Source organism: Dermacentor silvarum, chromosome 2 (genome assembly GCF_013339745.2).
Source record: "Dermacentor silvarum isolate Dsil-2018 chromosome 2, BIME_Dsil_1.4, whole genome shotgun sequence".
Classification (NCBI taxonomy): Eukaryota; Metazoa; Arthropoda; class Arachnida; order Ixodida; family Ixodidae; genus Dermacentor; species Dermacentor silvarum.
In genome coordinates, this window is record NC_051155.1 from 244,220,585 (window position 1) to 244,244,392 (window position 23,808).

At 41.1% G+C, this 23,808-nt stretch overlaps 1 protein-coding gene across 8 annotated transcripts in view; it reads left to right on the plus strand.

The window, feature by feature from the left end:
• The window catches only part of LOC119443015 (protein unc-13 homolog B-like), a 353,237-nt gene that overhangs the window by 303,153 nt on the left and 26,276 nt on the right, over positions 1-23,808 (plus strand). For all 8 annotated transcript variants that reach the window (XM_049662517.1, XM_049662516.1, XM_049662519.1 and 5 more), the window contains 6 exons: positions 253-321; positions 2,540-2,629; positions 5,481-5,740; positions 6,512-6,597; positions 15,403-15,529; positions 21,211-21,307. In XM_049662517.1, the coding sequence (XP_049518474.1) occupies positions 253-321; positions 2,540-2,629; positions 5,481-5,740; positions 6,512-6,597; positions 15,403-15,529; positions 21,211-21,307 (729 nt within the window). The remainder of the gene's footprint in view (positions 1-252; positions 322-2,539; positions 2,630-5,480; positions 5,741-6,511; positions 6,598-15,402; positions 15,530-21,210; positions 21,308-23,808) is intronic.

Genomic DNA, 23,808 nt, shown 5'->3' on the forward strand with positions numbered 1-23,808 from the left:
TGAGAGCAAACACCTAAACATCTACCTGCCAACTCATTTTACTAAAACACCTTTTGCATATTGTTCAAAGTTGGAGCACAGGTTTAATCATAAGTTTTTGAAGGTTTATTTTCATCAGTGCTTATGCTTTTGATGCACTATATTGGCGTGCACAATCGTGCACGCAGAACCTGAAGGTGATATAGACGACGCACTGTTTAAATTAAGATCGATAATCGTCCTTAAACTCCATGTCTTTTCTTTTTCTTGCAGAAAGAAAAATTTGTAAAAATCCTAGATCACTTGCATAATTCTCTAAGAATTGACCTCTCTATGTACAGAGTAAGTATGCCTATGCTTTCTTTCCTCCAAGCACACATAGATTTCTAATATCGTTAATCTGATTCATTTGTTGTAATGGTTTGAATGTCTCGCTGAAATGTGAACGCTGTACTGGCATGAATTTTTCTTTTTTTTGGCCGTATTAAAATGGCAGTTCATGGGGCCAGTGCATAAATGTCTTATCACCTTTGACATCAATTAAACATTCAAGGCAGCCTTGATTAACAAGAACATTTAAGCCATTAATAGTATTCTTGCATAAAACTGGCAATGCAGGGGCATGATAAAAATGGACAGTTTGATGCTCTTGTTTGTCTAGTAGGCCTCTATTGCTCATTAGAGAGTTTTATCGTGTGTGGTATTCTGGTAGAAGCAAGTGGACTGGCCATTTTACTGGATGTGCACAAGCACAAACGTGAACATCCTGCACGGTGACACTGGTGGCGCAGATTTCAACCAGACAAACACAGCTAATATTGCAGTAACCAAGTTTGTTTTACTTCGCTGCTGGTGTAAATTTCTGGCAGCAACACGATTACGCTGCTGCTAAAAATTTACACCAGCAGCGAAGTAAAATACAGTTCGTTACTGTAGTACAGTGGAATCTCAATGATATGATTCTGCAGGATACGTTTTTCGGGATAATACGTTGGATGATACGATTGTAGAATGATACGGTTTATTTTCAGGTTCCTGGGAAGATCATATTAACGAGATTTCATTGTATTTGCTCTGTGTTTGTCTCATTGAGCTCTGCGTCACCCGATGGCTGCACCATGCAGGCCGTTCAAATTTGCGCCTTCACTCGTCCGGTAAAACCCCTAGTCCGCTTGCGCTTACGAGAAAACCAAACACACTAAACCACTCTATTACAGTATAGACCACTTATAACGTAACCGCTTATAGTGCAGGCCGGATATAATACGCTATTTTCAGACTCCCGTTAATTTTCCCATAGCACTCTATGTATACGCGTATCAGATACAGTGCAGTTGCGGGACACGAAATACCAGTTACAGTGCGGCTGCCTGGAAGTTCGGCAGTCAACCTAGACAGCAAACGCTCCCCTCAAGCCACAAATACTGTATTTACTCGAATCTAACGTGCAGTTCTTTCCGATAAAACAGGTCTGAAAATTGCGTGCGCATTATAATCGAGTACGACCCTAAATCTGCGTTACCATATAGCCATCGGCATTTCAAAATGGCCGCCTCACAGCTGCGTCAATCCTAGCTACTCTCGAGCCTAGCTACCGTAGCTTCCTCCATGTGCTGCAGTACACGTGCCGAGGCAATCGTCTACCGTCTGTCTTTACGTTCTCTGCGTCTGCTCTATCAGCATGAAGTACCGAGTTCATCATGATGCCGCATTTAAAAGGAAAGTGACCACGTGTGCGGAGACGAACGAAAATCGGGCTGCATCATGGGCATTCGGAGAATCCGAAACTTGCATTCTGAACTGGCGCAAACAGAAGGAGAGGATTTTCGCCAGCACAGCAATGAGAAGTGGTTTCAGTGTACCGAAGCACGACGTAATCTACGACGATCCACTTCGCCTTGGCCCTATCTTGAAAGCAATCTGCGACGGGGAAAGTCCACTGCGCGCCATGTTTTCACCACTTATAGGTCGCGTTGAAGCGAGAGGCATGATAGCACGAAGGTCAATTCGCTCGCCGCGTTTCGTCACTCAAGCGTTTTGACAGTTCGTTTCCGCGGTCAATGAGCGAGATGTGTTCATGTTTGCTTGTGCGCACATGACACCGTGCTAATTTAGTAATCGAATATGGCACCTAGAGCACGGTGACAGCGACAGCAGAAATGCGCCTGCAGTGTCCATTATCGCAATAAAACAGTTGTTTTGGTTATAGTGCGGTACTGCTTACAGTGTGGATATTCGCGACTCCGGCGACTTACGTTATAAGCGGTCTACACTGTATTTGCCAAATTGGGCTAATGTGCTTGCACCCTGCATAGCTTGAGTAGTGACATTTGTTTCAAGTGAAAGCTCTTAAGAGCTGTAAAGACCCAAAAAAAGTTACTTTCCATTTCTCTTTGTGTTCAGCCATTTTTGTACTAATACCAGAATTCTTGAAACAACTTTATTCTGTTCTCTTGACTGAAAATTTAGTACCATACCATGGAAAATAAAAATTAGTACCCAGCTCTTTTTTTTTTTTTAGATATCGCAAATAAGAGTTCACTATGGTATTCTTTTTCAGAACAATTTCCCTGCATCATCACCAGAAAAGCTACAAGATTTGAAGTCTACTGTAGATCTTCTCACTAGCATCACTTTCTTCAGAATGAAAGTAAGTAGGATGATATTATATTATGACTTGAATGTAGTTACAAACCTGGGCTGAATTTAGTTATGTTGGGTGTACACTGTTTTGTCTCTGCATTGCAGACAATAGAGCCTGGTGTTTGTCAAATTGAGTGCACAAGTTAATTGTGTGTGCAAGGTATCAGATTGTTATTTATATTACAGTGAAACTGAAAAGCAAAAGCTAGTGATAGCAGCATTTTATTTATGGAGATTTTACTTACTTTAAGTTAGCAACATCTATGTTAAAGCCTATAGAGACATTGTTTAATTTCATTAAAGAGACAACAATGTTGGCTATGACTTTCATTCACATTCCATCACTTGAAACTACAGATTTGTGGCTATATGCATTTTTTATTACAGTGCTTCTTTTTTAACACTAAGTCAAGGAAGAAACTATTTAGTAAGGATTATCTAATATCACAAATAGCACACAAACCATTTCATCTGAATTCTGATGAAATATAGATAGCTCTTGGAAAAACTCATTGGTGCTACAAACATTCAATTACTCTATTGTGAGGCTTTAGAAAAAGTACAGTATATTTGATTGGTTTTTGTGCCAAAGTTATATTGTCACTAGGGGTGTACGAATATTCAAAATTTTTGAATATAATCACTATTATATTTTTAATATTCGTATTCGATTTGAAAACTAGATGTTAGAAATTTTTTTAATATTCTGTGGGGGATACGAATATTCAAAACAAATTGGATACGTTGCTGGTTGTGTGGGAATAAACAGAATTGCCAGCGATTGTTTCTGTCTAATGTAACAATAAGTGTCTGACTTTGTGCTGAATTTTGTGATAATTTTGTGCTGCTGGTGAAATTTGCTTGCAAAGCACACTTAGCCATTGGACGTCTAAGCTTTACGGGAAAGCCAGCCTCTCAGTAGCAAGGGACATGGGTTTTTGACACTCTGCAGTGCCATCCCCAATCCGAGCTTATTGCTTGACAGCAAATTCAGTGAGTGACGGCTGTCACAGGATCAAATGTCTTGAGTTTACGGGCATTTGATATTGTATAATAAGACACACGTTGGTGAGAACAGACAACATGAGCCAGATGTCATTTAGTATAACAGTTTACTAGTCTAATTTTTACCATTGACAATATAATTGCTATGTTCCAACATGTTAAATAAACCAAACTTACAAATAAATGCATCTGCATATTATTATTCAATATTTGAAGCTAAGTATTCATATTCGATTCATATTTCAAAATTTTGATATTCGTACATTATTCAATATTCGAAGCTAAGTATTCATATTCGATCTCCCTAAATCTCATTTGAGAAAGTGCAGAGCCTGTATTGTTGGTAAATATTTGGTTGGTCCTCCAGAGCATCTAAGCAGAATTCAATTTTACATAACGCTGCTACGTTGACTAGTCAGCGACAGGTCAATAATGTGAGAGGGGCGCCTTCGCAATAAAAAGAAAAAAAAGCATGATGCACTTTCCCTTTGTCCTGCTTCATGAAGTTCCTTTACGAATGCCGCCTTAACAAAGAGTGCCCCACTTGTTCAGCAATAATGAACATGCTCACACTCCGTGCACTTAACAGCGAAAATTGCCTCATGAGGAGATGACAGGCACAGCTTACAGCATAAATGGGCCATGTGAAAAGATATGAGGAGCACTTTCTGTGACCTTCTTTCCAATATCACTCCCACCTCCTTGCATGGGTGTGCACTAAGCTGAGAAGATGCACTACAGGAGGCCAAATGGGCCAATTTATCCTTTTGTACAGATAAGTATCACACACCTATGAACAAAAGGCTTCCCCAGCTGGGTAAGGACTTTCACGAAAAGTAAGCGCCTAAGCAAAGCCAAAGTGGGAGCATAGATACAGGGGAAAAAAAGCTCATAGGATAGTTATGAGTGTCTAACGCAGGGGTTTAACCATTAGCTGTGGTGTGGGCTAAGTGTTCTTGCTCCTAATATCAAGCTTGCCAAATCACTTGGAGGTTTGAAGTTCCTGCTTCCATCATGAAAATTCAGTGTAAAGGATGTTTTATAGCATTCTGGTTTAAAGTACTACCCTCCCATCTGATGCTCAAGTGCTCGTTGGCTTTCTAATCATACAATGACACTGCTGAGTGATCGATAGCTGCCAGAACTCCAGTGGACACCATCTGTTTAACACTATGTGGCAGCAATGGCCACACTGCCACCGCCTCACAAAGGTAATGGCAAGGCGGGACCACGCCACACCATAACTTCCACGATACCACAAAAGCCATCGACGTGTTTCACCACCCTTGATGCGTAGGTGGTAACACCATGCGGTGGTGTTGCAGGGAACCGAGCTTTGCATCAGGTGATCAAACCATCCTCTCTCATTGATGAAAGTGCACGTGGCATTGCATGCACTTCCATGAATAGAAGCATGTTCTGGCGCCTCTCTCACCTCTCTCGCTCACCTCCCTCGCTGCGGATTGTGCCAACGGTGCGAAACTGAACAACCAGTTAAGCAAAGCTTTGAAAACCTTCCCAGATGTATGCCAATTCAAGCAGCTCATACATCAAGCATAGGGAAGCTGTATAAGGAAGTTATCACACCCTTAGAATGTAAAACAGTTCTTCTTGGGGGAAGAGGACTTGATGCCATCCTTACAGGTTTTCCGGGAAGGCCAATGATCGGCTGAGGCCCCCTAGATTGATTAGCTGCAGGCGGGATCCTCGGCAGGCCTGTGGAAGCTGAAGCCCACACTGATGAGACACTGTTTGTGTGGAAACATGAACACTGAGGTGCTTTGTATGCTGCCCAAACTAAATTTGATCGTAACCTTGCTGTGCCTAGAATGTGCCATGTGGTGCGACTGCAGGTCCAGGAGCTCACGAGCCCACCACGGGCCAGCACTGTGGTAAAGGACTGTGCGATTGCGTGCCTTCGGTCAACGTGCCAATTCCTGTTTGAGAACTGCTACGAGCTGTTTAACCGCGAGTTCCAAGTGGAGCAGCCTGACAATAAGGAGGAGGAGCATGGCCCCAGTGTGCACAACCTTGACTTCTGGCACAAGCTCATCGCCCTCATGGTGTCCGTCATCGAGGAAGATCGTAACAGCTACGCCCCCGTGCTCAACCAGTGAGTCACTTGACAGTGCTGTTAATGCTTAGCACTTGCCCTAAAAAAAATATGAGAGAGAAGGAAGCAAATGTAATTTTAAAGAAAGGGGAGGGGGCCAATTCTCCACCAGCCGAGCTATACCATGCTAGGTAAAATCTAAACTAAATAAATGGGGAACTTGAGCACGTTACACAGCATAATAATTTTGGCATGGTTCTAGTATGTGAGGAGAAAAATGCAAATGGGGTGTGCACAGCACAGCTTCAGAAAGCAATCTCATGCACACATGTTGAATCCAGTAGCCAACATTAAGCATCTGTACACAATGGAGGCATTGGCAGCATTTCAGGTGCTTTGAATCAGAGACACAAATGATGGAGAACAGAAAATTGGCTGAGTTCGTGTTGCCCAATTTGGTGTTGCCCAAGTGCTGCCCATTACCACAAATGATAGAGATAGAAAAAATGAAATGGAAAAGTCTTTAGAGATATGCCCACCCGTCTTGATATGTTAATATGAAAATATACAGCACAAACTGGATGAACCACAAACCTGAAAAAGACATTTATTCTGTGGCACCAAAGCTTAGCTAGTTGTGTGCAATAAAATGTCCTTTATTCTTGAGCACTGTATCGTCAATATTTCATTGTATTCAGTACATGATGGGCTTTAGGTGTGAAAAGACTACCACCACAAATAACGAGACAATTCATCTCTTGAGGACTGCAGCTGTAATGTAAATGTGGTGCATTAGTGATGCTCTCCACTTGAACTGTGACTCTGTTACAGGTTTCCCCAAGAGCTCAACATCGGACACCTGAGTGCGCAAACATTATGGAGTCTGTTCTCGCAGGACTTGAAATATGCTCTTGAAGGTGAGCTATATATAAGTTGCGACCATTTTCTCAACAGCTCACTGAAAAGCAATTTCAGTTCATATGGGCTGAAGTTTTTCAATTTTTTGCCATGTATAATTTTTTTTTTTTTTGGTATAATGCTCCACATTCTTACTTTGCTAATGGCATGGTAAATTATTTACTTTAAATATTATGAGCACATAATTACTGAGGCTCCACAAGTAATGGTAGTGGCATTTGTGCCTATAAGCTTCCTTGTTACAAAGAAGCTCCATTCTTTCCACTTTTCTTTTTACTTTTTGTGAGGTGATTCATTTGATATTTCCATGTTGTGTTAATGTGATGTTCTACAGAAAGGAGTCCCAATGTGTCATTTGTCATGAGATTTGTATCTTCACCTTGTGTGTTCGCCATTGTTACCTGCATCTTTTTGTTTTCGCTTAATCACTTGTCATGCTTAATATACACAATTTTGTATAAAAATGACCAATTTAGTCATTATTTTTGCTATGTGCTGTTTGCACTAACGTATGAGATTATGGTGAATTTATTAGAGTGTAATGACAGCTGTAAGATTTTCTTCTTGGACTCTAACACCCCCAAACTATGTTCATACAAACAAACCAATTTAAATACTGAAGTGTTACCAAGATGAAAGACCCCGAATGCCAGGGACTGAACTTGAAGCACTTTAAAGAAATTGTCAAAGTGCCCTTAGCCATTTGCCTACGGTGATAAAAGCATGTCAATTTTGTTAGCATGCATCCAGTCTTTCCCCTACATGAACCTTAAAGGCTCACATTGTTGAAAACCTTTGTATTGTCTTTACCCATTCCAAAATTTCACGCACCTGAGCATACCAGAAGGTTCTGCATGTGAAAATTTTTCTCGCTTATGTATGAAATTTTAGAAAGTGCTCAAGTATATTGCCTTTTAAGCAAGCTCAGCGTGTTGAGGCATAAATTAATATTTATGTTACCTATTATATAGCAAAGATTGTTACGAAATGAAACTTTTTTGACAATGTTGTGGAAAGTACTACGCCCTTGCAGCTTTCTGGCAAGGCTCAGTACGTGGATGATTCGGCTTGAGTTAGGTAAAAGTTGTTAATAAATCTTCAGAATGGAACCAGAAATAAAAGATAACATAGACAGACATTTTATTTGCCAATACGCATCGTCAGTACTTCATTTGCGAGAGGCTTGCTTGTTCGTGCATTTTATCCATCATTAGTTACATAGTATAAATATGAGCTATTAAGCTTTCATGCAGAACCTTGCCACTCTAGTCAAAGATGGCATTAAGCACAATGCATGCACACAGTAAGAGCCATTTCATATGATATCTAAAATTTTTCACAGCTGCTCTATATCCATGTCCTTTCCTCTCTCCATGCCTTCCTTGCAAAAATGACATACCAAAGAAGATAGGCATGTTCCCAGGATAGCAATTGACAACATTCACATGTGCGATACCAGATACAAGCTTCACGACGTATGAAGCTTTGGGCATTGTTGTGGGGCAAACTAAACAGCTGCTTCTAGGAAATCATCTTGAAGGAAGGGAAAGCCAGCTGCAATGTTTGGCTTTGATTTCTAGCTGATCTGATTCATTCTTACCATATTTGCTTTGAACAATGTGGTCGCACACCAAACAAAAAACTTGTGACATCATGAAAATGAAGTGTTTGTTTGAGGGAGGGGGAGTTAATGTTGTAAAATTAAAATGGTGCAAAAAAAGGACACGGACAGGACTGAACAACACAAGAGCGCTTGTGTTCAGTCTTGTCCTTTTTTGCGCTTTTTTAATTTACTATATACCATGAGCCAACTAGCCTAGCAGCAAACCTTCTTAGGTTAATGTTGTAATGGTTTATATTTTTGGTGAGCAACAGGGTACACAGTGTGTACACAGTGTACTCACTGTGTACACACTACGCCCTTGCAGCTTTCTGGCAAGGCTCAGTACGTGGATGATTCGGCTTGAGTTAGGTAAAAGTTGTTAATAAATCTTCAGAATGGAACCAGAAATAAAAGATAACATAGACAGACATTTTATTTGCCAATACGCATCGTCAGTACTTCATTTGCGAGAGGCTTGCTTGTTCGTGCATTTTATCCATCATTAGTTACATAGTATAAATATGAGCTATTAAGCTTTCATGCAGAACCTTGCCACTCTAGTCAAAGATGGCATTAAGCACAATGCATGCACACAGTAAGAGCCATTTCATATGATATCTAAAGTATCTAAAGTATATAATCAACGTGAATGCCCAGTACTGTACAGTCGACTTCCATTAATTCAAACTTGATGGGACTGACAAAATTGATTGAATTATCTGGTTATGCAGAATAAAACGCCAAAACACACCGCTGAATAATTTGGCAGTATTTGCCAGAGTATTTGCCCCAAATCAAATACTCAGCCACTTTCTATGTGTCCAAAGTAAAAAAACCAACGTAAAGATTGCATTAATGCTCCTAAACAAAATATAAATCTGATGCACACCTGCTTATTTAAAAAGACAAATGGGCAAGGGTTCAATGGTGACCGGTTTCTTAAAATTAGCTTTGCTGCACGGCTTTTTAAAGCCAGCTTTGCTGCAATACAGCCGTGTTAAGGCACATACACACTAGCGGCGAAACGCGTGCGGCGCGCCACTGGCGATAAAATACAGCTGCTAGCTGTGGCAGTCACATGACAGCATAGACTCCTCCCCTCTTCTCGAGCTATCCGTCAGCTCCGTCCGGGAGCTGACGTGTGCAGACGATAGTGCGAAACAAGTTTCCGGCTGTACGAAATGAGTGGTCGGGCAGGTCAGCATGACACCAGTTTCCCGCGAGCACATCACTGAAGCGGCCGCTCTCATTGGTCTTCTTCATCCGCGGCACACGGCAAACCGCAAAAAATCGGTCCAGGACCGATCCTTCCCGCGGCCAGAAAAAGCTGCTGTGCGTCGCTGGCGATGCACAACGCGCATTTTTCCGCTGGTGTGTATGCGCCTTTATGTGGTAAAGCATATGAATGCCACAAATGCGGTTTTAGGTTCGTATCCGATAGGCAAGCGATTTTCGGCCAAATTTTCATGGAAAAAAAGCACGCATTTAAATAGGGCAAATACCATAATCAGACATTAGCGAGCTACCGCTATTGCTTAAAAAACTTCTTAAAGCAGACCGAAAATAGGCATTTTCGACAGGAGATTACGTGTATTCAATGCACTCTCCATCCCCTCCATTAAGCTTGGCCGAGAAATGCTAAAGGGTTCGCTATTAGGGTCACCATAGAGATCACGCACATACATGCTGACTGGTCAAATTTGAATTATCCAGCGAAGGCCAATTTTAGGATCAAAATAATGAAAGTTCAGGGCCACATAAATGCATAAGCGCCGGCCAATACCTTCAGTCTGGATCAAACTAACTGAAAAAATCAAATGAACGGTAGTATACTGTACCGCATGGCTGAAACTTGGAGGATAAAAAAAAAATTGGAAAGAAGCTAAATATTCCACAAAAAGGGATGAAACGAAAAATGATTACACATTGACGTTATGTTGACTAAAAGGTAGCACTGTGACAGTAGGGAATAAGGACCAAGCGAGCATGAGTAGCTAACCTTCTTGTTGAGATAAAGAAAAAAAAAAAATGTCACAGTTTCGCCCTAAGGGCGAAGCAATGAATGCGATAGCAACACGGCAATGTCATACGAAGTAAGGTGAGCGGCTTTGGTAGCAATGTGAATTGTAGTAAACATGAGCTGATTAAGTAAGCAGGTGTACTGCGCCGTAAGTACACCGACATGAAGAGAGACTCGATGACCACGAGAAGGCGCTTGTGAAACGGTGGTGTTGACGAGAAGCGCTTCCCGTGGGCAGCGCGTGCGAAGGGACACACCTGTAGCGCTGCACTGCCGATCCAGGCAGCATTGCATGTGTAGCATGCGCTGGAAAATGTGGCCCGACTATTACTAACTGAATGAACAAGCGTGGTGTGAGCGCGCACAAACAAACACGAATAGATCACACTGAATGACTGCAGACAACGACTGTCAAAACGCTGGCAGCAAGCATACGCCGCCGCAGGCGAAGGTACGTGCGGTTTATCGCTTCAACGGAAACTGAGCGGCGAATGCACCGCGCATAAAGGTCAGAGCCGTGTGGAGATAAGAGACGGTGCGAGCGAGCGAGCGCGGTTGTTGGCAGAGTAGAAGTGCCCCCCCCCGCTCCCTCTGGCGCTGGCTTCCTGCTTCCTTGCTTGCGCGTGGGAGATGAGTGCGTTCGCTCTCCGTGATAGCGCGCGTCCCCGCACGCTTCCGCTCGGGCATACGGCGCGCAGTGAAGATTTTATCTATAGGGAACCTGACGGCGACGGCGACGCTGACGGCAGAAATCCGGTTGAAGTGTCCATATAACTGCTATCGCAATAAAATATATTCAAGGAAGTCATATAATTAGAGCAGATAATCATGTGTCTGTTAAAATAACAATGTCTGCCAAGAAAAGGAAAATGCAGTCAAGATCATTGGAGGATTGTATGGAGCTGTGATATCAAGAAATTTGCAGGCACTGGATGGAGTTGGCTCATCAACAGAAAAAGCCTTCATACTGCACTGTACTGAGTTTCTAGACAGCATCTCCTCAAACAGTCAGATGACTAAATTTAAAATATTAAAGTAGTGTAGTACCCCTTAGAAAAGGATGGCCATCTTCATCTGCAGTGCATTAAGTGTGTGACTTTTAATTGAGTTGCTAGTTCATTTCGCATAGTCCTGACCTATGCCCGTGATGTAAACATGCCCTTAGTATGTAACATGCTCCACAACTCGCAAGCTGCTCCTGGGAGAGAATAAGCAGATATTTCAGACCTTATAGCATGCTCTACACATTAGACACTTTTTTTTTTTCCACATACCTTAGTGATAAAGTCATTCATTTTTCACAGCCTAATTTCTACAACACAGTTTCTTCAATGCTGGAAAGTAAACTTCATGTGGACACTGGTCATGCAGAAGGTTTGTAGCACTTGGCTGTCAAAAAGAAGCTGCATTTGACCGAAACACTACCTTGCAAAAGTTGCGGAAATATGTGTATGGATGCTGCTGAAAGGCTTAACATACAACATTAACAAATCAGGCCTATTAAATTTTCCAGTTATATGGATGTTACAAGAGAGGCAGCGCACTACACATAAAATAAAATGCTGCATATTGAAACAAACCTCATATAGGAAGAGTTACTTGCTAATTTTCAAATTTGGCCTGTAAATATTAGATCTGACTACAGGCATTGAGTCAGTAAGGCACTTTTGCCTGAACACACGATGGCATGTCCACTGCTCCATCTTTTCTTTTTTGACAACGACATTGAACTTATCTAAAGTAGCCATATTGGGCAGGGAAATTCTTGTGCTTATATTTTTACACTTATAATTTTGCTCCATAAATGTCAATCTACAATACCAACAAACTTTGTAAAAAGAATATTGAGGGCAAGTTGCGCCTTGTCACTTCATTGGTCATCAGCACTCGCGTGCCATTTCTAAAAAGCATCTGCTTGGGGCTAAGACAGAGAACTAGAATGCTTCTGCTTCATTTTACAGGAAAGTTGTTCCTGTACCATGCAAAATAAAATTTTTAAAAATTATACCTTATATTGCACACAATATGATGACAAAGCTGGCTGTGGTCATATGTACTAGTTCTGCATATTCTGTAAAAACCTAAATCTTGCTCTTGTAGAGTATGGCATGCCTTTGCTTTTTCTTTTTTCTTTTTTATTTGCAGTGTAGGCAAATTGCCGAAACACGAAAGACCCATACCATCTTCTAAGAATAAAAGGCAGGCTTGTATTTGAAAGCAGAAAAATTTATTTGCATACCACACAACCAGAACACTAAAGTGTTTATTTACAGTACTGTACAGTCACACAGTAGGCACTTAGTTCAAGCTTCCCTGTTGATGTCATTTGTCCTCTTTATTATTTTATCTACTCTGATGAGCATCCAAAGTAACATTACGAGCTTCCTAGGCAATGTTTATCTGGAGTTTGTTAAGTTAGTTTTTTACCTACCACAGATATGGAGACACCCTGCATTACAATATAGCTGAAAGTTGACAGTACTATTATACTAGTGGCAGAAAATGGACTGCTTTCACCTGCTCTCTAAAGCTAGAGGATGTCATACGTAAGCCTTGGCACTAATGTAACTGTATGCTTACTTTGGTTCTTTAGTGGCCTGTACAAGTTCAAGGTCAGACCTTGAGAACACTTAGCTTGTGCAGTGGGAAGATTTTGCTCAATGTTCTGTCGTGGTGAAATCGTGTTTTATTATTGTGTGCAGAAAGGCACCAGACCTTATCCTGTGGTGGCGCCACTTTGCTTGTCATTTGTTACCCTGGGACCTAGCTTTGCACAGATGGAGTTTTTGAAACCTGTTGTCTATGTCCCCTGCCCTTTGTGTGGTAGCAGTTAATTGAGCCCCCCCTCATTGTCTAACCCTTGGGTGTGTGTATGCTCTGAACCCTGTGCTCTCTCCCATAAAGGACACCTTGCCAAGGCCGGTATGTACTAGACGTGCAACCCAAGATGGCCCGCTCTTTCTCCCTCTTTTCTTGCCCCATACTGAGAACCCTTTTCCCTACTTAGTAGCTTGCAGGTAGTAGCATTACACACAAACACAGCCCTGCCCCAGAGCCTTCAATCTAATTATCACTTTGTTACAACTTGTTTCTTAACCTTCAATAATGTCTCAGTTAGAGATGTTATCATTTAAAAAGAAAGAAAACCTACATAATTAGCTCTTTTCTATGTGTGTTCTCTGACATCAGCCATGCAATGCCATAATAGGGCTGCTTCACTTCAACGTAAAAAATGCCATAATAGGGCTGCTTCACTTCAACTTAAAAAAAAAAAATTGCCTATCTCTGCACAGATGGTGAAACTCATTGCTCTGTGATATGGCAGTGTCTGTGTGGGAGCCTCTTTAGACTGTAGGTTAAAAATGCAAGCAAGCAGGTCCGATTCTCGTAGTGAGCAAAGTTTGGTGACCTTCTTTGTTTCTGCTTTTTGTTGTTTGGTTCACGTCTGGTGGGTGAGCTGTGCTTGTGTCCCATGTTGCACTGGAAAGTGGGGCTCAAAGTATGGCTGCTGTGGGCCAGCTTTGTTGGCTCAGCTGTTTGTGTCACTAGAGCAAGCAGTCCTCAAATGTTGCGGAACTTTTTGTGTCGTTACTTGTTTAATGTGCAGTTACGTATTTCATTACATCGACCTTGCACACAGTTCTGTGTGTTTACATTCTTTTTGCTTGAAATAAGAGGGTCAGGTGACATACCATACAAGGAGGAAGTGGTAGGTGGACATAACTCTGCAAGGAGAGCCAGTAGTTGTCTTAACTAAGCAGTGCCTGCAGAAAGCCCCACTCCACCAACTCTTTTTGAATGCAGCAGCTGGATTAACCTGCAGTGCTAAAAGCATGGCACGATGGTTACACGTCGCAACTTTAGGGGCAAACGAAGGAAGCTGAAACAAAGTGGGCTGTACAGAGCCCAGGGTGAGGCACTGCACGTTATCAAAGTCTATGCCTCCTGTTTTCTCCACATGGCATCCTCGGATACATAAGGAGGTGTACTAGACGCATGTGTTAAATATATACATATTTAAAACCACTTTTGAAGATGTTTTATGGTGCCGCATGTAATTGCAACTATTTAATGTGCCATGCTATTTTAACAGATCCCAAAGGTTATTAGTTCGACGCAGTCTCATTAAAACATGTAGCTCTCATTTACTTTGAGCCCTGCAAGTCCATTGTCTGGTGATTACTGTAGAACACTGTTTTGGGGCAAGCATGGCCTATGTTCGATTAAGGCTATTCGCATCGTGGTGCTGCTGCAGTAGAGGGAATGAGCACCCATATTTGTCATGGTGGCGTCAGATGTTTTTCTTGAATGTTCCTTTCAATATGGGCCCCAGGTTGGGACAGTACAATCATATCTCCAGCTCCTTAAGTGCACCTCTTCTTTTAGTTGGTCTTTTTGTGACCAGAAGTATTCCTGAAGCCATTAAAGAAAAAAGCAATCTCACTTAAAAAATACCCTGCATTGGCAAGTATTTGGACTGTCCCAATCAAAGGGTTTGGCTCCTAGCCTGTCTTGTGCTGCACCCCGGAACAGTTATCTTAAGCTCTGAGAGATAGAATGTTTATGTAGTAACTTGTAGTAGTGCTGCCTAGACTTTGTTTGCTGCTTTTGTAGAGGGTTTTAGTAATGTGGATGAGCCAGGTTTGGCAACTGTGACTGTCAGCATGAGGATGAAATTAGAGACTGGCGCCAATTACTAAAACCACATGGTTTCTAATCTTTGGCTGCTCGGAAATAGTAAGTTTCACGCAAATTTTACTGAGGAGCTGTCTGGCATCCCAACTGCCTAAAGCCATTGAAATTATGAGCATAATTTCACTTTTTGGTTGTTACTTTACAATTTACTCGCCATTTTCTTATCAAAAGCCAGCTTAAGTGTGAGGTTGACCGTTGCATCAAAACAAAATAGGATCAAAATTGGGATGCGCACATAAGCCTAAATTCCTATAGTTTTCTTTTTCTTAATCTGTCTTTCCCCGTCTTCTTCCATTTCTACCAATAATTGCTTCTTTTTCTCTGTTCTTGCATAACTGCAGGCAGTGGTCATAGGGACGAAATCTTAGACTGATCTATATCAGGCTCACAGTTGCCTTTCCTAGCTGCACATGGTCATTAAGACCTCGGAGAGAAAAAAAAAGTGGAACCCTTGTATGCCTCTTTCCTCCCTGTCTTGCCGCACAGAGCATGAGCAGCTGAGGCTGTGCAAGAGCTCAGCCTACATGAACCTTCACTTCAAGGTGAAGTGGTTCTACAACAACTACATCAAGGACATTCCTCCCTATAAAGACACGGTGCCTGAATATGCTTCGTAAGTAGCCACGGCATTCTGCTTCCCATTGTAAAAATTTTCGTGTATAATAATTAATTTTTCTTCCATGTTGCATGTATACCTAACCTCATGCATACAATACAACTGTTCAGTTTAGCTTTCACTGTGATGACTTAGTGGTTGTGGTATTCTGCTGCTCATAGCAAGTTTGTGGGTTCATTTTCAAGCTGTGATGGCTATGAGGAAAACACACAAGTGCCCTCATAGACTTCCGTGCATGTTAAAGAGCCCCAGGTTCTCATATTGTAAGAGAAAGAGGAACACTATTTTTCACAATGTCTACTCTGAGCCATCACTATTGCAGTCCAACTATATTTCTTCTTGTGGTGCTGAGCCCAGCTGACTGGACTCCCCAACACTCTTTATGTAGGTCACCAGTAGTGGCTATAGTGTCAGGCATAACTCGCATAATCGAGTGATCCAGCTCTCCCAGTTTTACACCAAAAATAGTGGCTTGTTGGAACGATTTAGAATGTGGTGAGGAGGGGGTGATATGAAGTATTCCCGATAAGCATGTTGAACATTGTGGTACTTGTATAGGTGCATTGAGGTACCTGATGCATACCTGACACATCAGTTTACTCGATCTGTTCTCTATGTGTTTGATAGCATCATTGTGTAGTGTAGGCATCTGTGCCTGGTGGATTACAACTGCATCCTCTCCAGTATGTGTGGGGTAGGGATGGTAAGAGAAGCTTACTGTTTTTCAATTCGTTGGACTTCGTGGGGTTGCCCAGCATTACAGGAGCCTCCAGAAAATGACAAAGCATCCCTTACATTCTTAAAGTACAGCTAGGCTTCCCTGATCGTACTTTAGGGACAGTGCACCACTGGTACACCAATCATTCTCCTCTGCATTACCAGTTTCTGCATTAACTCCATGCAAAAATAAACTGCATAAAAGTGCAATCATAGCATATTTGATGCAATGTTCATTGTCTTTCGAAAAGCGGTTCTTCAGGAAAAATAATTGTAAAGTGTATCATCGGAACACTGCTAAAAAAGTGGGACCAATGTAGGCTTGCATCATTGCAGCTAGCATTACATGCTGCCTTGGTGTGCAAGTTTTGTGCAGTTCCAAGGACTCTCATTAGAATATAGAGTAAAATGCCTAGATGCTGCACAGTACAATCATTAAGCTTCAACCTGCTGCATAATGATAGTTATATTTCATTCTTCAGCTTCCATAAACATAATTATAGTAGTTTCTTAAATGCTAAAACAAAGGTTTAATTTCTTCATTTCTTACATAGTAAGCAGCTTCTTTACTGTTGAAGGCTTGTGAAGATAGGCATATTCTTAAAGACTAGTTATAACCCCAATCAGCACCCAATTCGAACGAGTTCACAGAATTGGGAAATTTGCTGCAGGTAAGCGAAGGCCCATCATTGCGAAATTAAGTTTTTTTTTAAGATACACAGGCTATTGTGGCGTCTGCGCACAAACTTAAAGGATCGGAAGTCTCAGTTTGTGAAGATATTTTGCGATCAATACGTGACGCAAGGAATAAGTTAATAGTGTTTGCAAAGGCACAGAACAAACCCTTCGAGTCTGTCGATAAGCTATGCACGGACAATAAAACTTATACGTACTTAAGGCATCTGACACAGTTGTGTCATGCACTAGATAGCTACAGAAGAGAAAATGCTTACACATGAACAAGTCTCATTCCTCAGTGTTATCATATCTGCATTCTTTATCATTTACTAACATATGTAGTCTTCTGCCTAAACACGATCTACTGCACTGTTTTCTTGAGGATAGTTACTCTGACATTCTCATACTAATCAAAACATGGCTGAATCCCGATTAATTAACAAACAAGTTTTCAAAGATGGCAAGCAGTATAACGAATACTGGTACGATCGATCAGTTCGATCGTGCCATGAGGGTGGTGTCTTGAAATTGTGTCCTCGAAATTATTCGCGTCGCGTATTCATTGCCTTCTACCCATCGTCCACCAGTTTCTGGTCCTTCGTTTGTGAAACAGCTCAGAGAAAGTGTATCTCAGGCTGCTAAACACTGTTCTGCCAATAATGTTTATCTCTTTAGTGATTTTAACTTTCCGTATATTGACTGGCACCTCTTGTCATCCTCTTGGCATGCGGTGAGAGATTTTGTCAACCTAACTTTGGATTACAGTTTGTTTCAAGTTGTTAACCAACCCACTCATGGTTCCAACATCCTCGATCTCCTACTAACTAATGATCTGATACCGTAGGGCCGATTTCCCATATCGATGGCTATAGTGATCATAATATGCTACAACTGCAACTCAACATCCCGCTTACTTTTAAAGGAATTAAAGTTTAAAAAATTCATGGCTATAACAAGGCCAACTTTAACTAGGGTTAAAGTTGGTTTAACTAGGGTTAAAGTGAAGGACATAAATGCTAAGTTACAGGCGTTTTTTAATCAGACTTTTCTGCCCTCATTTTCATCTTGCTCTATAAATGACAAGTGGATTGGATTCTTTTTAAAGACAAAATCTGGGTTCTGGTGGACAAGTACATTCCATTAACCCTTTCAGATGCCAATGAATTCTGTTGACGGAAAACTTAATTTCACCACATTTCTTGTATATTCAGAATCATAAAAAGCATACAGCTGCAGAATAGATTAAGAATTTTCAGTTCTTTAGTGAGTTTTGTCAGGTTTACAGAACATGGATTCCATGCGAAAACTCACTACAGGAACATTACATATGAGAACATCAACTATTTCATGTCTAGCAGGCTTGAAAAGCACCCATCCAGGCACTTGAAAATTATGCCTGAAGCAACACACTGTGAAAAACAATGAAAGGTGTACACCCACTACATACGACATGCTTGCACCAAGCAAGTACACGCAACCGTCTACCTTGCCACTCATTTTACTAAAACATTTTGAACCCGTTATTCAAACTTGCAACACGATTCCAATCAGAACAGTTTCAAGATGTATGTGACACATTTTAGCACCATTACTTTCATCAATGCTATGACTGTTGATACACTTTCTTGGCATACACAATTGCGTACACAGTGTTTTAAAGAATTAATTAAAATAACTAATGATAAAGCTAACTCATGGTTTAATAAATACCTCAAACAATTAAGAAACAAAAAGAAACGTCATTATGAGTGTGCAAAATGTCTCCAAAATATACAAAGAATATTTACAGGCATATTGTAAGGTTATAAAAACAGTTAGAAAAGAAACACATTACTCGCATGACCTGCCTTCTCTGTTAAAGTATAACCCTAAAATGTTCTAGAGAACAAATGCTCCCAACCATGACGACCTAACACGACTTTCTGATCAAGAGTGTGCATCAGAACTCAATCGTTTCTTTTCATCTGTTTTAACTCGAGAAGATCATTCCAGTGGGCAGGCTGCTCCCAAAACTAGCTTTTGTTTTATAGAGCCGATTGAAATCTCGCTGGAAGGCATAATCTGTCTGATTTCTAACCTTAAACTATCTACATCTAGTGGCATTGATAACATAAATTCTAAAATATTGAAAAATACCTCTTTCATTTCAAGTCAAATATTATTCCACCTATTTAAGCAGTCATTAACATCTGGACAGTTACCAGTGGAGTGGAAAATTGCTAAGATTATTTCCATGCTTAAAAATGGAAATCGACAGGCAGCTGAAAGCTACCATCCCATTTTGTTGACTTGTATATGCTGAAAACTTTTTGAACACATAATTTCATCACACTTTTACAACCACCTTGAGACCAATAATTTCTTTTTCAGTAACCAGCATGGATTTCGGAAAACATTATAATGCGAAACAGATCGAAATACTCGAATTAACCACGCATCTACATTCTAACTTAGATGATAACCTTCAAACTGACTGCATCTTTCTAGACTACTCTAAAGTATTTGACTGTGTAGCATATTGCCGTCTTATTGCAAATCTGTCAGCTCTTGGAATTGACAGTGTTACTTTGTCATGGATTAGAAACTTTTTATCTTGTCGCCTTCAATTCACAGTGGTAAATGACTTCTTCTGCCCTCTGTGTGTGTGTCTGGGTTACCGCAGGGTAGCATCTTGGGCCCCTTACTATTTTTTATTTATACATTAATGACATTAACACTAACATAACTTCCAGTATAACGCTCTTTGCCGATGACTGCATTGTCTACCGCGTTATTAAAAATGCTAACGACCATCTTGCCCTTCAAAACAATTTTAACGCTATAAACTTATGGTGCGATAAATGGCTAATGACCCTTAACTCAACTAAAAGCAAGGTAGTTTTGTTCAGCTGTAAGCACTCTACATCTGACTTCCCTTATTCTATAAATAATGCAGTGTTACCTCGTGCGTCTTCATGCACCTACTTAGGAATCAGTCTAACTCTTACCCTCTCCTGGAAGGAGCACATAACTAACATTTGTGCTAAGGCAGCTAAAACACTTGGCTATTTGCATCATAATTTGCGTCATTCTAACTCTAACATACGTAAATTAGCCTACACAACTTTTGTTCACTCACAGCTAGAATTCATCTCGGCAGTCTGGTCTGCTCATCAAAAGTACCTCATTAACAAGATAGAGTCGACCCAAAATAGGGCCACTCGATTTATATCATGTAACTAGGACCACTATTCCAGTGTTACTAACCTTGAACAACAACTTGACCTCCAGCCATTGGATACCCGTCGGCAGTGGCGCACCGACGGGGGGGGATTCGGGGGTTGTAACCCCCCCCTGAGGCCGACCTAACCCCCCATTTCGTGTAACCCCTTTTCTATCCTTGCACATTCAGGTACTGCAACTAAGATGTAAGACGCGCAATCGTCTGCACACTCGCAAAAAGCGCATTTTTTGACAATTTCCCGTGAAGAAATCGAAATTAGTGCTGTTTAGATGGTATTGACAAACTGTCAACCCCCCCCTGGCCGAGATCCTGGGTGCGCTAATGCCCGTCTGTCTGTATCACACTTATGTCTACTACATAAATATGTTCATATCCTGCCATATCATTGCTTACCTATTCATGCTCCCACGTGCACATCATGACGTCTGCATAATCACCTGAGCATCAAACACATTTTTGGAAGCACACAAGCTTTCAATTCATCTGCACTACCACTAGCCATTAAACATTGAAATGATCTTCCCGAAGCCATTGTCACGATCACTGACCGTAACCATTTTAATGAACTGGACAGACATTTTAATATTGTGTAATGATTTCACTTCTCTTGTATTGCATACTGAATTAGGTCTGTATAGTACATTGATGACATTCCAGTGCATTGTTTTAGTTGTTGTCTGCTGACATAACTCTCCATTTATTGCTCTGTGCATATAATAGTTACAAATGTGCTCCTTTAATTTAGGCAAATAATACCACCAATAATGAATCACATGTCCTTTGATAACAGGGGGCATGTCCTTATAATTTTATGCTTTCTTCTAGTTTCAGAATACTGCACACCTCCAAATTTTTTAAGCGATACATATAAAACTCAGTGGGTTTCACTGAAATGTAACAAGTTTGCTTTTAACCTTGATGATTACTTTCAATAACCTAAATGCACTGCATATGGAGTTTCTTTATTATGATAACATTGATTCCTGCTGTATTGATTCATGTTGTTGATACACATTTCATCCTAAAACTATGCTTACATCTGACTTCCTTGCCTTTTCAGGTTGTTTGAACCTTTTGTGATGCAATGGCTCAATGAGAATGATGATGTTTCTCTAGAATACCTCCACAGTGCCTTCCTACGTGACAAAAAAGATGGCGTAAGTAAACACTGTCTGACCCACTTCTACAGTTTTTTTTTTTTTTAATCTCTCCAAAACTAGAAACTATAGTTAATAATTGGGATGCATCTATTTTTACAGATTTAGAAGCTGTTATAGGTTGTATTGGGAGTCAAAGTGAGGAAGCTTTGCTATAGCGCACCAAATAATAGGGAGGTGCACCAAAAAATATGGAAGCGCACTCGAGGACGGCAGAAAACTAGGTGGGGTGATGAAGTTGGGAAATTTGCAGGCGTAAGTTGGAATCAGCTAACGCACGACAGGGGTAATTGGAGATCACAGGGAGAGGCCTTCGTCCTGCAGTGGGCATAAATATAGGCTGATGATGATGATGATGATGATGATGAGACCTCACGTATATTATGTTGCAATATCATGGTAGTTAGGATGACATCCACCTTCAAAAAAGGCTGTTTTATATGGGGAATAAAACATCACACATTGGTGTAGGCATCCTATTAGTCTTATAATGCACAGAGTAGTACTGTCAAGAAGCTTGAACCTCATTAAGTGAGCCTGACACACAATGATTATTTAAAGGGGCCCTGAAACATTTTTTAACATACGTGGCCGATATGTCGTAGAGGCTGCTATGAACATGTGAGCCAAATATTACTGCACTGCTTGCAGCAGGGAATTTGCAATCCTGGTCAAGAACAGTGAAAAATCACTTGCTCTCTCTTCCGCAATGTCGTAATGCAGCATCATCACAAGCAGCTCGAGCCACCAACGCTAATTTTGTGATCACGAGAGCATTCACAGTGATACATAATTGCTGATTTTTAGTTACATAAATGAAACATATATATGTCTGTGATCTCAAAAAGACATAAAAATCATTTGATGATTGCACTGCCGGTCTACACACAACAATTGCATGTAGCTGTGTCTTCTGCGCATGGTCTCCAAGATAGCAGTGGCGTGCTGTGTAGCATAATCTACCGCAGCCACCACGGGACGCCACGTTGAGCCCTTTCACCGCTGCGACACTAAAATTTGGGCGATGCTTTGCCCTCTTGACTTCTCCGCTGTGTAGCTTCCAGCGTACTAGTGGAGACGAAAAGAAAGCCGGGTATCTGTGTGATAACTCTGTTTATAGCTGAAGGAATAAAAAAACTTTTGGCAGCATGAGATTTGGGAGATTACATCCTTTAATAGTGAGACCATTCTATGATTAGTTGGAAAAGTGTTTCAGGGCCCCTTTAATATGGCAAGTATTGTGTGTGTATGGAATAAAGCAATACCTACAGGCAGCTAAGGAAATGCTTCATGGAGTGATTAAAGCACAAAGCACCAAAGGGGTGGAAGACAAACATGAGGTTAGTGGAAAGAAAAACAACCACACTAACACTCTGCACTAAGCTCGCATTTGTCTCTCCCCACTTTGGTGCTTTGCACTGAAATCACACCACGAACTTGGACCAACTTGCCCAACTCGCCATTCTTATTTAAGGAGATCCTTTAACACCATGGCATCCCCTAAATATTTTATGAGCATTCTGTGTCCTAGCAGGGTGAACCTATTAAAATAATCTGATGACTTCATTTGCAATGAACTTCATTAACGGATAATGCTAGCTACTTGAACACTTTAGTTTCTCATTACTTTGGTATAAGAAAGTTACGTCATTGTTTGCTAGGTGCTTTGGATAATGGCGACCTACTTGGGGGGGGGGATTTCAGCAATCATCATCATGATGGCATTGTGAGCGAAGTGTGAGCATCTGCTGTAGCATTCCTATTTCCTGCACATAGCACCACAACACTATTTATTCTGATAAGAAATAAATTCCTTGCATAGCCACAAATTTGTCTATGATGGCATTGCAGTGTAAGATTGGCTTGGGACCACTTGAAAAGTGTTTCTCTTTTAGCATGAAGAAATTTCTTCACCACTTTACCATTTTTGTGACCATTTACTGGCTGTGTTTCGTATATATTGCGACAATATAGCTAATATTTTTACACCGTAAGCAGACCATAGCACCTGAGACATTGTACAGAATACAGAGCTGCAGCACTCTTGGCCATTGTTATCTGCACCAGTTATAGCACTGCTGAGCCCGAGGTCGCAGGATCGAATCCTGGCCGCGACGGCCGAATTTTTATGGAGACAAAATGCAAAAACACCGTGTGCTTGCGTTGTAGTGCACGTAAAAGAACCCCAAGTGGTTAAAATTAATCCAGAGTCCTCCACTATGGCGCGTGCCTCATAATCAGAAATGGTTTTGGCTCGTAAAACCCCAGAAAGAAGAAGTTATTGCTTGCTCAGTTAAATCTTGCGATGCTAGCAGCACCCACTGTGGTTCAGTTACAACACAGTACAAATTTATTTCCATTAAAAAGTACAGTGATAGCCATTATACTGTTTGGTGCTTACCTGCACGGTGCTGTTTGGTTCACCGAAGATGAGTACTGGCTGTCATTACTTTGTTCACTAGCACCTGATGCTTGTGTCTTATAAAACATGGTGACACTTG